Here is a 13,847-nt window from a genome sequence, read left to right on the forward strand (position 1 = left end):
TGAAAATCTCCGCGGTGCTGGGACGGGAGCTGCTCCGCCTGCGCCACCCGCAGCAAGGGCAGCCGGAACCCGCCGTGCCTCTTCTCTTGTAAGGGTCCTCCCTCTCCCCCCTCGCAGCTGCGCAGTCGCCTTCTCCGCTTTGAGAAGAGCCCGGAAGTTCCACCTCGGGATCCCTCTATTTTCTTCGTATCTCTTTGGCCTCACTCCCGACGCTCATGCGCCCTTCGTCCGTCGGGGAGCTTGCTCTACGGAGAGCGCGACGGGACATACGCGGCCAAGATGGCGGCTGCTCCCAGCGGCGGCGGTTCTTGCCCGGCCGGGAGCAGCAACGGGGCCGGCATGGAGGTGGACGCGGCGGGTAAGCCCGGGAGGCGGCGGGCGGGGCCTGGCTGGGGCGGCGGGAGAGAGCGGCGGCGGCGGCGCCCTCGGGGCCTCCCTCCGCCCTCACGACCCCCTCGGTCTCCGCAGCGGCGCCGGCGGTGATGGCGTCGGGCGTGACGGGGAGCGTGTCGGTGGCGCTGCACCCGCTCGTCATCCTCAACATCAGCGACCACTGGATCCGGATGCGCTCGCAGGAGGGGCGCCCCGTCCAAGGTGAGCGGGGGGGGGGAGCTGCACCCGGTGGGCTTTTGCCTGCGAGCCGGGAAGGGACCGAGCCCGGCGGCCGGGGCGGGGCGCGAATGCATCTTCTGCAACCCCAGGCCGCCCGCCTTTCCAAGGCTTCCGGGAAGGGAGCGGAGAGAGCCCCCCCCCAATCTCTGGCCAAACTCGCGTCGTCCTGGAGCACAAGCCGCCCTCGCTGGGGCTGCTGGGAGGAGCCGCCCTGACCCCCCCCTCTGCCTCCCGCAGTAATCGGGGCCCTGATCGGCCGCCAGGAGGGGCGCAACATCGAGGTGATGAACTCCTTCGAGCTGCTCTCGCATACGGTGGGGGAGAACGTGGTCATCGACAAGGAGTATTACTATACCAAGGAGGAACAGTGTGAGTCGGCAATTGGGCCTGCCAGGAGGACGAGGGGGGCTGGCGGGGGCGACTCGCAGGACAGGCATGAGCCAAAGAGGGTCTCTCAGAGCAGCCTGGCTGGTAGCAGGGGGCCGAGGGGCCCACAGAGCCCAGCACTCTTTCTGCACCGTGGTAAACCAGAGGCACCGCCCCCCCAGCTGGCAATCAGGACCCCAGTGCAGCTGCACTCCTCCCCTCCCCCTCCCTGAGGTGATTCATGGCAAATGGTACTCAGAAGAATTCTGCCTCCAATAGTAAAGGTAATACAGATCCGTTGTCATATTCACAAGCAATGTCTTATCCTCCATAACTTAGTTTAATGCCTTCTTGCAGCCATCGTAGTTGACCAGTATCGCTCTATGTTGTGATAGCTGTTTTTCTTCCGCTATCCTGCAGTTAAACAAGTCTTCAAAGATTTGGAGTTCCTAGGCTGGTACACAACAGGCGGCCCCCCAGACCAGTCTGACATCCATGTCCATAAGCAGGTGAGCCTTGCCCCCACCCCCTTTGCTGCCTGTGGGACTGGTGGGCAGAGGTCTCTGAGCAGCCCTCCGGTTCCACATTGCCAAGGGACAGAGGCCCGGAGTTCTGCCGCTCCTGATAGCACCTTCATTTTTTCCTCAGGTGTGTGAGATCATCGAGAGCCCCCTCTTCCTCAAGCTGAACCCCATGACAAAACACACGGATGTGAGTACCTGCTCCCTTCCATGACTGAAACCTCAGACAGCTGCACCAAGGGACATCTGAGTGAGCTGCTGTGCACTCTCTCTCTCTCTCCCTCAGCTGCCTGTCAGTGTCTTCGAGTCGGTGATTGACATCATCAATGGAGAGGTAATACCCACCACTCTTGCGCCATCTCACTCTTTTTAGAAAGGCATGTATTGCAAGGACTTGGGTAGAAGCGGGCCATCTTTCCTGTATGGGAGGAGAGATCCCCAGTGCAGGAGTCACAGCTAAAGGATCCCTCGTCATCCAACCTCTGCTTAAAAATCTCCGAGGAAGGAGAGCCAGCCACCTTTGGAGGGAGCCCCGCTTGCTGCCTGTGCAGGGGGAGAGGCCTATCTGCGGCCTTATTGTCTCTTTTCCCCTTTCTATCAAGGCTACAATGCTGTTTGCTGAACTGATGTACACTCTGGCCACAGAGGAGGCCGAGCGCATTGGGGTTGATCATGTGGCACGGATGACAGCGACGGGTAGCGGCGAGAACTCCACAGGCAAGGGGGGGCAATGGGCAGTGGGGCTGTTAGCCAGTTAGTGCTAACTTTGGGCTGGAGCTGCAAGGTCTCCCATGAGAGAGGATGGTGGAAGCTGTTCCTGGCCTGCTTCATGCCTCAGGGGAGAGAGGTGTTAGGGCTATTTTCAGGCAGCTTCCCCCTGACTCTTCCCCCTCCCCCACTTGTCACTGTAGTGGCCGAGCATCTCATTGCCCAGCACAGTGCCATAAAGATGCTTCACAGCCGTGTCAAGCTCATCTTGGAGTATGTTAAAGCCTCGGAAGCAGGTGAGGTCTGTGGGTGAAGCAACAGTGTCCACCTTTGTCTCTGTTCCTCTTTCCTGCAGGTGGGAAGCACCTCAGCCTCCTCTCTAACCTGTTGCTTCTTTTCCCACCCTCGCCAGGGGAGGTGCCCTTCAACCACGAGATCTTGCGTGAGGCCTATGCTCTTTGCCACTGCCTGCCTGTGCTGAGCACTGACAAGTTCAAAACAGATTTCTATGATGTGAGTGTCCTGGCAAGGAAAACTTGTCTGCTTCTTGCCGAGTGTGGGAAGACATGTCAAACTGGAGCGGGGGAGAGGAATCCCTTGTTAATGGGGGGTAGGGATGGAGCAGGAATGTTGCCATTTGCTTCTACTTCCCCGGCTAAAGTGCTTCCCTCTGGCCTGGGGGGTTCCTGCATCTCACAGAGACCTCCACAAAAGGAAAAGGTTGGAAATGCACCTGCCAACTTGAGCTTTTCTGGCATTGCAAGGGGTTAGACTAGATGATCCTCAGTGTCTCTTCCAATGCTAAGGTTATGGCAAAGCTTGCAACAGCCTGATCTGAGGGCAGCTGGAGAAGAGCTCTGGTGCATGGGAAGGTGGGAGGAAGAAGTGCTTCCAGGAGCTCTGCAGGACGCAGGTTGTCCCCTCTGTGATCAGCCGGCCTCCTTTTGTCTCCCTCTCAGCAATGCAATGACGTGGGCCTCATGACATACCTTGGCACCATCACCAAGACCTGCAACACCATGAACCAGTTTGTGAACAAGTTTAACATTCTATATGACCGCCAGGGCATTGGCCGGCGAATGCGGGGGCTCTTCTTTTGAGATGCTGGCTCTTTCTAATAAAGCAGTTTTGACGGCAGACACTTTGTGTGTGGTTCATGTCTTTGGCCTCTTTGGGGTGGTACTGTGTGTAGGAGGTCTTACAACACCCCCTTGCTTCTCCTCCTCAATGGACATTGCAACCTTGAGCGGGCTGCCCATCCCGCCCCCCACCCCCAGGCAGAAAGAGCCCTGGAAGCAGAGAGCTGGTAGGAGTCAGCCTTCAGCCATTGGCATTATTTAGATCACAAGATATACAAATCAATTGCTTTATTGGGGAAAAATGCCAGTCTTAATAAAAGCAATAGCAGGAGACACCCTGCAAGCAGTCCCCCAGCTCAGGTCCAAGCCAAGGTGGGAGAGAGCAGGCACCAAGACCTCCTGCAGGCTAGCAGGGCTCAGACAAAAGTGAGGCGGGTCTTTTTCTGGTTCACCTGCCAGACATTGAGCTCCTCATACTCGGAGAGCGCAGCCTGGAACTGGGCAGGAGTGAAGCCCTTGGAGACGCAGCGCTGCTCAGCTGCTGCTAGGTGCACAGAGCGAGGTCCCCCAGCCGGAACCAATTCCCTGATGGCTGCAAAGATCAGTTCAGAGGGGCGCTGTGTCCTGCAGTAGGAGGGGGGAGGGGGAAGGTCAATCCAGTAGCCCAAGAGAAGTCTGATGACCCCGCTCCATAGCATGAGGTTATGACAATACAATACCTGCTTGTCTGCCCCTTGTCTGCCAGAAGGGAGTCTTTGGACATCTCCATGAGGCGCATGGCTTCATTCACATCCTCCTTCTCAACCAAGTCCACACGCCGCAGACGAGCCTAAAGAGGAGCCCCACAATGTCAGCCGGCTCACCCACGGTCCCTCTACCACCACACAGAAGAAACAGTTCCCTTCCTGCTCCAAACCACCAAGCGATGCCCTCCAAGGTCCTGCGGCTGCATTGAAACCCTTTCAGTGCAGGCACCAGAATTGCAGGGGTCAACTCTAAGCAGGCTTCTTAGGATTAAAAAAAGAAAAATAGGAAAGCAGGGTATTCTAAAAAGATGTTTGGCCCACTGCAATTTCTGCTGCATCCACACAAATTTCTAGAAGTGAGAAGGTGGAGCAGGATGGATTAACCTGTTTCCCTCTGAAGTATTGGCCAGAGGACAGCATGGAGACTACAAGTACAGTTGCTGGGAGGAAACTAGATATGACAGAACTACAATTAATTCTTTTATTTTGGGGTGGGGGGAGGGGAGAGCTGAACATTGGAAGAATTAGAGCAGACAAATGCAGTGCTGGTGGCCTCTGGCTCAGATGGTTTTAGAAGAGGATGAGACAACCAGGGGGGAGCAAAAGGCTACCGGCAGCCACTAGCTGCAATGGCTATATTCCAGCTCCACCATCAGAGATGGGTAGCAGCTGTTGGCAACTGTGAGTGGGGAGAACTGCTGCCCTGAGGCTCTGCTGGTGGGCTTCCCAGAAAAGGCAGCCAGCTGGGCTCCCAGACATGGGGTTACGGTAGCTCCTCCTGGCTTGGTCAGCTGCTGCAGGACTCTTGGAACGCTCTGTCACAAGAGACTAGGGCCCTGCGGGACTTGACATCTTTCCACAGGGCCTGCAAGACAGAGCTGTTCCACCAGGCCTTTGGCCAGGGCACAGCCTGACCCCTTCCTTTGGCAATCCTCACAGAACTCTAGCCCAATGGTTGCCATTAATCTGATTTGAATTGATTTTAGAATGAAATGATTTTAGAATGTTGTATCATTTTAATGTTGTTAGCCGATCTGAGCCCGGCTTCGGCTGGGAAGGGTTAGATATAAATAAATTATTATTATTATTATTATTAATTATTATTATTATTGTTGTTGTTGCGCTCTACTCACCAGGGCAGTGGCCAGGCGCAGGATCCCCAGCAAGGTGCGGGCCGAGGTGTAGGTGGTGTCCTTGTTGGACAAGGCCTCCTTCCGCATCTCCACATAAGCGGCCGTGATGTAGTCTGCCAGAGCCTCAGGCACCGCTGGCTGCTTCTGCTTGCACATGGCAATGTACCGCCTGGCAGGGGACGCAAGGAGACGAGCCCTGACCTAAGGCCTCCGCTGCATGGGAGCCGCCCTCCCTGCACCATGCTCCAATGCCCAGGCACTGTATGGCCCTGGGGCTGGAAAGCCCTTCCCCCTCACCTCATGAGGCCCATGTCAAGCTCCTGGAACTGGCAGGGGGGCTGGCGGTTGTGCTGGTGCACGTAGGTGATGTGCTGGGCAAGACTGTGAAAAACAGGCAACCATTTAGAAAAAGCAGCAAAACCCGGGGGGGGGGGGGGGAGAAGGGCCTCATCAGCAGCGCCTGGTGGCCCCTGCTCACCGGAGGTCGTTGTCACGGTCTGGCCTGTCCTGGATGAGCCACAGCAAGTCGAAGCGGGAGAGGAGGGCAGCCGGGAGCTGGATGTTCTGCTCCAGGCTGCGCTTGGGGTTGTAGCGGCCATAGGTGGGGTTGGCAGCCGCCAGGATGGCGCAGCGGGCGTTCAGCGTGGTCAGGATGCCAGCCTTGGCAATGGAGAGGGTCTGCTGCTCCATCACCTCATGGATGGCCGTCCGGTCTGCTTCCAGCATCTTGTCAAACTCGTCGATGCAGCAGACGCCTTGGTCAGCCAGCACCAGCGCGCCCCCCTCCAGGGTCAGTTCCCCCGTCAGTGGGTCACGTAGCACAGCAGCTGTCAGCCCTACCCCAGAGGAGCCGCGCCCCGTGGTGTACTGGCCTGGAGAACGGGAGGGAAGATGGGCCCATCACTAAAGCAGCTCTCCTCCGCCCTCACCCAACGCTCCTGGGCTCAGGGCAGGAAACATCCACCCTCAGAGCTAAGCTTCAAGGACTGGGTGACACAAAATAAGGCCCCCGGCTGCACAAAAAATCCATGGGCCTCATAAGCCTCGGCCCTCCCCCAAAACCTGGGCAAAAGGAGTGTCTTGTCCAACTGACAAAATGAAATCAGTATCATGGCGAGATGCACCTCAGAGGCGAGGCCTTTCTAAAGGCAAGGGGACCACCACAGAGAAAGCCTTGTGCACTCTCCCCCAACACACACACACATGCACAGGGCAGGAAGCTGAAAGCAAGGAGCCCAGGGGTGGAAGTGGCCTCCGAGACCAGGGGCTGCTCAGGTGTGCCTTCAGGGCCTAAGCAGCATTACCTTTCCATAGACACCTGCCCATCTGGCTGAGAGCCGTGGGAAGGAAGACCCTGGGCAGACCCCTCTGCCCACCCCCTTGCAGCTTCTTCTGAAGCGGAGACCTCAGGTTCCCTGCTCCCCCCACCATGGCAGCCTGTAGGTCTCCTTAGCGGGAGCTGGGTAACTTCCATAGGGAGCCAACTAAGCAGCTGCAACATCAGCCAGACAGGCACTGCTCAGGGACAGAGCATCTGCCTTGCAGGAAGAAGGTCCCAGGCTGATCCCATGCAGTATCCCAGTCAGTGGACCCTGAAGTGGTACTCACTGCGTGGCGCCAGGCGAGTGATGTATGACAGCAGCTGGGACTTGGCCACACCAGGGTCCCCCATGAGGCAGATGTTGATGTTCCCTACAAGGTCCGGGAGTGGGAAGAAGAGGGCAGCTTATCCAGGGGTGCCTCTGGCCTCTGGAGAAAACATTGCCCCACCCTTGAGAGCAAAGGCAGCACTTTGCAGAAAAGGCCCCAGAGCAGAGATGGCAGCAGAGGGAGAAAGGAGGCGCAGGGGAGCAGCTGCTTGCAGCCATGGGGGCCTTACCCCGAATCTTCATGCCCCGGGGGTTCTGGTCCACGCCCCCCACCAGCAGGAGGAGGAGGGCCTTTTTGACATCCTCATGGCCATAGATCTCGGGGGCGATGGAGGCCGCCAGCTTGTCATAGAAATCCTCCTCTGCAAGGGAATCAGCAGGAGGGAGGTGTGAGTGAGGGGCAGGGGCCCCCGCCCTGCACCTTCCAGGCACCCAACCAGACCACACCAGCCCCTTGGGCAATTCAGGATCCTGGGGGCAAGAAGGGGCTGGGAGGCACTGCGTGGGATGGTGACGGACAGATGCCCCACCCCCTGCACAAGCGAGTTTGCCAGTAATCTTGCTTGAGGGACAGAAGCCAGCCGACCTCCAGAGAAACTCTCCAAATCAGGGTGTGAAAGAGGTGGTTATGATTTAGATTCCAGCTGAGAGGAGGAGATGCCTACAGGAGGGGCCAGCAAGCCAAGACTGGCTTCACTTCGGCCAGGAACAAGGAGGCAGCACTTTGGGTGAGATCTCTGCCATGACCCCAAAGTTCTCCTCCTGGACAGCCATTGCCCAAGGGCCATGCAGAAACTTCCCCGTTCAATCCCTGCCAACAGCATCGCCAGGTAGGGCTGGGAAAGACTCTCTGCCTCATACCCTGGGTCTAAGTCCGTATAAGGCAGCTGCTTTCTCTGTTTCGCTGCCAGCTCTGAGGCACCTCTTCTGAGAAGGGATTTTGCCCAAAGCATCTTGGAACCAGACTAGACAAGGCAGGCCGGAGCACCACTTCCACACCACAACCAGCTTCCTGGAAGCCCTTTCCAAGCCCCACGGGGCCAGAGGGGCAGGGAGGATGAAGCCACCCCTCACCTGTGATCTGGCGCAGCTCCTCCTCCGTGAGCCCCCCTCCACCCAGCTCCTCCTGCTCGCTCTTGCTCATGCAGACGATGTGGTGGGCCTCCAGGTATGTGTCAGACAGAAGGCCCTACAATGCAGCAAGACATGTGCTCAGTCCAGAGCCCCAGCACCACCCCAGACCCCTCCCAGCTTCACCTACTGCTCTCCCACCTGCAGGACCTGCCGGAATCCCGTCTGCCGCACAGGGAGGAAGATGCCAGTAATGCTGACGTGGTCCCCTGGCTGCACAAGGCGCGTATTCTCCCCTTGCACGCTGACGCTGATGGAACGCGGTAAGTTCCCCACCGGCACCTGGTCGCTCTATGAGGGAGGGAGGGAGGGGGAGGTGAGAGCAGGGCCCCCTCCTCGCCCTTCCAGTGCACCCAGACCCTCTGCCCCGGCACCAGACAGGCCACCTGCTCCAATCCCCTGCAATGCAGGGGTCATACATAAAGAATCCCTGGCCGTCCAACCTCTGTTGAAAAACATTCAATGAAGAGAGCCCATCACCTTCCTTGGAGGTTTCTGAACATCCAATCACCCACCCACCTGCCCTAGCCCAGAACAGCACTGCCTACTCTGACCCCAGCACCTGCCCAAGACCTCCCCACCACGCACCCAGAGACTGCAAAGAGTCCCTGCCCCCCACCTGGAGGTGCTTGTAGAGGCAGCAGCTGCACAGCCACCACACTGGCCCCTGCAGGATCTAGCCCATTGTCAAGCCTGCTCTGCGGCAGAGATGGCAGGAAAGCAGCTCCTCCCTTCCTTGTGTCTTGTTAAGCAAATTGCTTTGGGGTGCTTTGTGTTTCCAGTGTAGCATCCAGTCTTGGGTTATGTCTGAATGTCACTTGCTGTGCCCCAAGGATGTGGACATGGAGTGGCTCAGCCTCCACAAGTGATGAGTGCCTCCTTGAGGGAGGGAACAGGCCCACCTGCTGTGAAGGAGGCAGCCAATCACATGGCTGCTCCAAAAGACGCCCTTCCTTGGGGCCCAAGGACTAGAACCACTTTGGGCCAGCTGACAGGTGCACATTGACTGGGAAACGTGCAGCATTCCTTCCTTATAACTAGATTATGTATACATTCTCCAGGAGGTCCAGTGAATGTGCACAATGACCAGTTCTGCATGTTAACCACCCAGCTAACATTGCCTTTTACTCTTTTATCGTAAGCCACTCTAAAATACTTTGGGAATTGAGGAGGAAGACAGGAACACTTAAAGTAAAATTGTACCTTTCCCCGTCATAGTAACCCAACAACCTTTGCTTTGAGATGCTGTGGACCTTTTGCCTGTGAAACATGCTCTCTGCAACCACTGGCCCACACTGCTTCCCCTGGTGGCTGAGCAGCTAGATAGTGGCTCTCCACCCCACCCCTGGAACGCCGTGGGTGGCTAGTGGGGAAATGGCTGCAGCAGCCGAGGGGCCCGTTGTTCTGACAGAAGCACACAGAGGCTCACATGTTCCTGGATCTTCAGCTCCTGATACTTGATGAACTTGGAGCCACGGCTCTGCAGGTAGAGTCGGCCACCAGCCTGGTTGGTCTGGCACTCCCGGCTGGGGCACATCAGCAGAGGGGTGAAGTTGGGGGCCTGTATCTGGGAGGAGGCAAGAGGAGAAGGAAGGGGGGTCAGGTGCAAGGAGCCTCGGCTGGGCTATCACCCCCTTGCGCATTTCCCTTTCCCACTGGAAGGCTGTCTCCTCACCGGCTGATAGGTCTCTGCACCACACTGGTCACAGCTGTAGGTGGCGACCACCATGCGAGGCTTCACCTCAGAGACGCGGGTGACAATGCCCCGGATGGCCACAAGCTTCCCAATGGCATCAGCCTTCACCTCCCGGATCACCTGGGCCTTGGTGCTCGATGGCGCCTTGAAGTACAGCTCACTATGAAACGGGGCAGAGGGAGACAGTGAGACCACGGTGGGCCATGAGGCCTTGCAGCAACATCTGGAGGTGGGGGAAAGGACACCCCCATCCCCTGCCCCCCTCAGCTTCCATTTCTACCGGAAGAAGAGAAACGCAGCAAATGCCCCCTCTGCTTGCAGGGGCGGCTGCAGAGGCAGCAGGATTCCCGGCCAGGCCTGGCAAAAGGGGGCAGCACTCACAAGCGGCGCATGAGCTCTGGCGGGAACTGGTTCTGGGGGTCGTGGGGCTGGCCGGGCTCCCGCCCGCGCCCCTCCAGCAGCAGCCGGTGCTCGATGTAGAAGTCCAGCGCATCCTTGTGGGCGACCTGCTGGGCGAGAGGAGAGAGGCAAGGCGGCGCTCACCGGGGAACTCCCCGCGGCAGGAAGGCCGCAGCCCGGCGAAGGGAGCGGGGAGCGGGGCCGAGGCTCACCTCCCGCTGCCGGTACCGGGGCAGCAGCTCCGCGACGGCATCGGCGAAGACCTTCTCGTAGCGCTTCGCGTTCTCGCACACCGAGTCCACCAGCGCCGGGTCCTCCTCGGCCACGTCGTCCAGATCCACGCGCAGCGCCACCTGGTCCCGCTGCGCCACCCGCCGCTGCCGGGAAGGAGCCAGGGAGGGAAGGGCGTGAGCGCGGCGGCGGCGGAGGGGCGAGGGGGGGCCCCCGCTCCGCCCCGCACTCTGCACACGCTCCGCCGCCCCCGCCTCACACTCTCGCACTCTGCACACGCTCCGCCGCCCCCGCCCCGCACTCTCGCACTCTGCACACGCTCCGGCGCCCCCGCCCCGCACTCTGCACACGCTCCGCCGCCCCCGCCCCGCACTCTCGCACTCTGCACACGCTCCGGCGCCCCCGCCCCGCACTCTGCACACGCTCCGGCGCCCCCGCCCCGCACTCTGCACACGCTCCGCCGCCTCCGCCCCGCACTCTCGCACTCTGCACACGCTCCGGCGCCCCCGCCCCGCACTCTCGCACTCTGCACACGCTCCGGCGCCCCCGCCCCGCACTCTGCACACGCTCCGCCGCCTCCGCCCCGCACTCTCGCACTCTGCACACGCTCCGGCGCCCCCGCCCCGCACTCTGCGCACGCTCCGGCGCCCCCGCCCCACACTCTCGCACTCTGCACACGCTCCGGCGCCCCCGCCCCGCACTCTCGCACTCTGCACACGCTCCGGCGCCCCCGCCCCGCACTCTGCGCACGCTCCGGCGCCCCCGCCCCGCACTCTCGCACTCTGCACACGCTCCGGCGCCCCCGCCCCGCACTCTGCGCACGCTCCGGCGCCCCCGCCCCACACTCTCGCACTCTGCACACGCTCCGGCGCCCCCGCCCCGCACTCTGCGCACGCTCCGGCGCCCCCGCCCCACACTCTCGCACTCTGCACACGCTCCGGCGCCCCCGCCCCGCACTCTCGCACTCTGCACACGCTCCGGCGCCCCCGCCCCGCACTCTGCGCACGCTCCGGCGCCCCCGCCCCGCACTCTCGCACTCTGCACACGCTCCGGCGCCCCCGCCCCGCACTCTGCGCACGCTCCGGCGCCCCCGCCCCACACTCTCGCACTCTGCACACGCTCCGGCGCCCCCGCCCCGCACTCTCGCACTCTGCACACGCTCCGGCGCCCCCGCCCCGCACTCTGCGCACGCTCCGGCGCCCCCGCCCCACACTCTCGCACTCTGCACACGCTCCGGCGCCCCCGCCCCGCACTCTCGCACTCTGCACACGCTCCGGCGCCCCCGCCCCGCACTCTGCACACGCTCCGCCGCCTCCGCCCCGCACTCTCGCACTCTGCACACGCTCCGGCGCCCCCGCCCCGCACTCTGCGCACGCTCTGGCGCCCCCGCCCCACACTCTCGCACTCTGCACACGCTCCGGCGCCCCCGCCCCACACTCTCGCACTCTGCACACGCTCCGGCGCCCCCGCCCCACACTCTCGCACTCTGCACACGCTCCGGCGCCCCCGCCCCACACTCTCGCACTCTGCACACGCTCCGGCGCCCCCGCCCCACACTCTCGCACTCTGCACACGCTCCGGCGCCCCCGCCCCACACTCTCGCACTCTGCACACGCTCCGGCGCCCCCGCCCCACACTCTCGCACTCTGCACACGCTCCGGCGCCCCCGCCCCACACTCTCGCACTCTGCACACGCTCCGGCGCCCCCGCCCCACACTCTCGCACTCTGCACACGCTCCGGCGCCCCCGCCCCGCACTCTGCGCACGCTCCGGCGCCCCCGCCCCACACTCTCGCACTCTGCACACGCTCCGGCGCCCCCGCCCCGCACTCTGCGCACGCTCCGGCGCCCCCGCCCCGCACTCTGCGCACGCTCCGGCGCCCCCGCCCCACACTCTCGCACTCTGCACACGCTCCGGCGCCCCCGCCCCACACTCTCGCACTCTGCACACGCTCCGGCGCCCCCGCCCCGCACTCTGCGCACGCTCCGGCGCCCCCGCCCCACACTCTCGCACTCTGCACACGCTCCGGCGCCCCCACCCCGCACTCTCGCACTCTGCACACGCTCCGGCGCCCCCGCCCCACACTCTCGCACTCTGCACACGCTCCGGCGCCCCCGCCCCGCACTCTGCACACGCTCCGGCGCCCCCGCCCCGCACTCTGCACACGCTCCGGCGCCCCCGCCCCGCACTCTCGCACTCTGCACACGCTCCGGCGCCCCCGCCCCACACTCTCGCACTCTGCACACGCTCCGGCGCCCCCGCCCCGCACTCTGCACACGCTCCGCCGCCTCCGCCCCGCACTCTCGCACTCTGCACACGCTCCGGCGCCCCCGCCCCGCACTCTGCGCACGCTCCGGCGCCCCCGCCCCACACTCTCGCACTCTGCACACGCTCCGGCGCCCCCGCCCCGCACTCTCGCACTCTGCACACGCTCCGGCGCCCCCGCCCCACACTCTCGCACTCTGCACACGCTCCGGCGCCCCCGCCCCGCACTCTGCACACGCTCCGGCGCCCCCGCCCCGCACTCTGCACACGCTCCGGCGCCCCCGCCCCGCACTCTCGCACTCTGCACACGCTCCGGCGCCCCCGCCCCACACTCTCGCACTCTGCACACGCTCCGGCGCCCCCGCCCCGCACTCTGCACACGCTCCGCCGCCTCCGCCCCGCACTCTCGCACTCTGCACACGCTCCGGCGCCCCCGCCCCGCACTCTGCGCACGCTCCGGCGCCCCCGCCCCACACTCTCGCACTCTGCACACGCTCCGGCGCCCCCGCCCCGCACTCTCGCACTCTGCACACGCTCCGGCGCCCCCGCCCCACACTCTCGCACTCTGCACACGCTCCGGCGCCCCCGCCCCGCACTCTGCACACGCTCCGGCGCCCCCGCCCCGCACTCTGCACACGCTCCGGCGCCCCCGCCCCGCACTCTGCACACGCTCCGCCGCCTCCGCCCCGCACTCTCGCACTCTGCACACGCTCCGGCGCCCCCGCCCCGCACTCTGCACACGCTCCGCCGCCCCCGCCTCACACTCTCGCACTCTGCACACGCTCCGGCGCCCCCGCCCCGCACTCTGCGCACGCTCCGCCGCCCGCCCGCCCGCCTCGCGCGCCGCCTCACCAGCTGCTCCACGTAAGGGAACTCCTTCCCCGCCTCGCTCTGCCGGTAGAAGCCCTCCAGGAAGGCCGAAGCCCTCGCTGCGGAGAGAGAGACACGGTCAGCTCGGCTCCGCCCGCCCGCGCCCTCCCGCCCGCCCGCCGCCCCTGCGCTCACCGGCCTCCTCCGCGTAGTCGCAACCTCCGCCTTTTCCCGCCATCTTGGCCGCTTCGCCTCCTTCTCCTTTTTCCCGCCACGGAACTGAGTGACGCGGGAAGTGGCGCCAACTCCGCCTATGGCCGCCCTCCTCACCTCCTCCCGGTCAGGAAGCCCAATCCCCGCACGGGAAGGAACGCCCGCCTCCCCCCTCCATATCACCCAATCAGTCCCCACGTTCAGAAGTCCCGCCCACCGACTTTGCCCCTCCTCTCCTCCTTTACGGCAAGCTGTCACTTGACGGCGGCCCTGCCCCGCCCCGGATCC

At 62.9% G+C, this 13,847-nt stretch overlaps 2 protein-coding genes across 4 annotated transcripts; one reads left to right on the plus strand and one right to left on the minus strand.

The window, feature by feature from the left end:
* Nucleotides 1-217: 217 nt before the first annotated feature.
* COPS6 (COP9 signalosome subunit 6) lies at nucleotides 218-3,344 on the plus strand. 2 transcript variants are annotated; one of them, XM_081916144.1, is made up of 10 exons: nucleotides 218-358; nucleotides 469-594; nucleotides 850-981; nucleotides 1,399-1,487; nucleotides 1,627-1,689; nucleotides 1,786-1,833; nucleotides 2,102-2,216; nucleotides 2,411-2,503; nucleotides 2,620-2,720; nucleotides 3,167-3,344. In XM_081916144.1, exons 1-10 carry the CDS (start codon nucleotides 280-282, stop codon nucleotides 3,305-3,307), a joined length of 987 nt encoding a protein of 328 aa, XP_081772270.1. In that variant the 5' UTR covers nucleotides 218-279; the 3' UTR covers nucleotides 3,308-3,344. The 2 variants fall into 2 exon arrangements, with proteins under 2 accessions (XP_081772270.1, XP_081772269.1); XM_081916143.1 differs by having other exon boundaries at nucleotides 230-355; nucleotides 475-594.
* A 215-nt stretch (nucleotides 3,345-3,559) lies between these two features.
* MCM7 (minichromosome maintenance complex component 7) lies at nucleotides 3,560-13,699 on the minus strand. 2 transcript variants are annotated; one of them, XM_081916141.1, is made up of 15 exons: nucleotides 13,542-13,699; nucleotides 13,389-13,465; nucleotides 10,253-10,417; nucleotides 10,023-10,147; nucleotides 9,621-9,801; nucleotides 9,375-9,512; nucleotides 8,087-8,236; nucleotides 7,889-8,003; nucleotides 7,045-7,176; nucleotides 6,774-6,857; nucleotides 5,644-6,037; nucleotides 5,463-5,546; nucleotides 5,166-5,334; nucleotides 4,006-4,115; nucleotides 3,560-3,910 (listed from the first exon to the last, which is right to left on the minus strand). In XM_081916141.1, the coding sequence occupies exons 1-15, from the start codon at nucleotides 13,582-13,584 to the stop codon at nucleotides 3,703-3,705; spliced, it is 2,175 nt and encodes a 724-aa protein (XP_081772267.1). In that variant the 5' UTR covers nucleotides 13,585-13,699; the 3' UTR covers nucleotides 3,560-3,702. The 2 variants fall into 2 exon arrangements, with proteins under 2 accessions (XP_081772267.1, XP_081772266.1); XM_081916140.1 differs by having other exon boundaries at nucleotides 10,023-10,150.
* Between the last annotated feature and the right edge of the window lie 148 nt (nucleotides 13,700-13,847).

The sequence above is a fragment of the Podarcis melisellensis genome, assembly GCF_964234715.1.
Source record: "Podarcis melisellensis genome assembly, chromosome: 6".
NCBI lineage: Eukaryota > Metazoa > Chordata > Lepidosauria > Squamata > Lacertidae > Podarcis > Podarcis melisellensis.

Coding starts and splice junctions, on each gene's coding strand:
- COPS6 (XM_081916144.1), top strand. CDS start 280: ATGGCGGCTGCTCCCAGCGGCGGCGGTTCTTGCCCGGCCGGGAGCAGC. Junction 359..468: donor CATGGAGGTGGACGCGGCGG/GTAAGCCCGGGA, acceptor CGGTCTCCGCAG/CGGCGCCGGCGGTGATGGCG. Junction 2,721..3,166: donor TCAAAACAGATTTCTATGAT/GTGAGTGTCCTG, acceptor TCTCCCTCTCAG/CAATGCAATGACGTGGGCCT.
- MCM7 (XM_081916140.1), bottom strand. CDS start 13,584: ATGGCGGGAAAAGGCGGAGGTTGCGACTACGCGGAGGAGGCCG. Junction 10,151..10,252: donor CCCGGTACCGGCAGCGGGAG/GTGAGCCTCGGC, acceptor CCTCTCGCCCAG/CAGGTCGCCCACAAGGATGC. Junction 3,911..4,005: donor GACAAGGGGCAGACAAGCAG/GTATTGTATTGT, acceptor CTCCTACTGCAG/GACACAGCGCCCCTCTGAAC.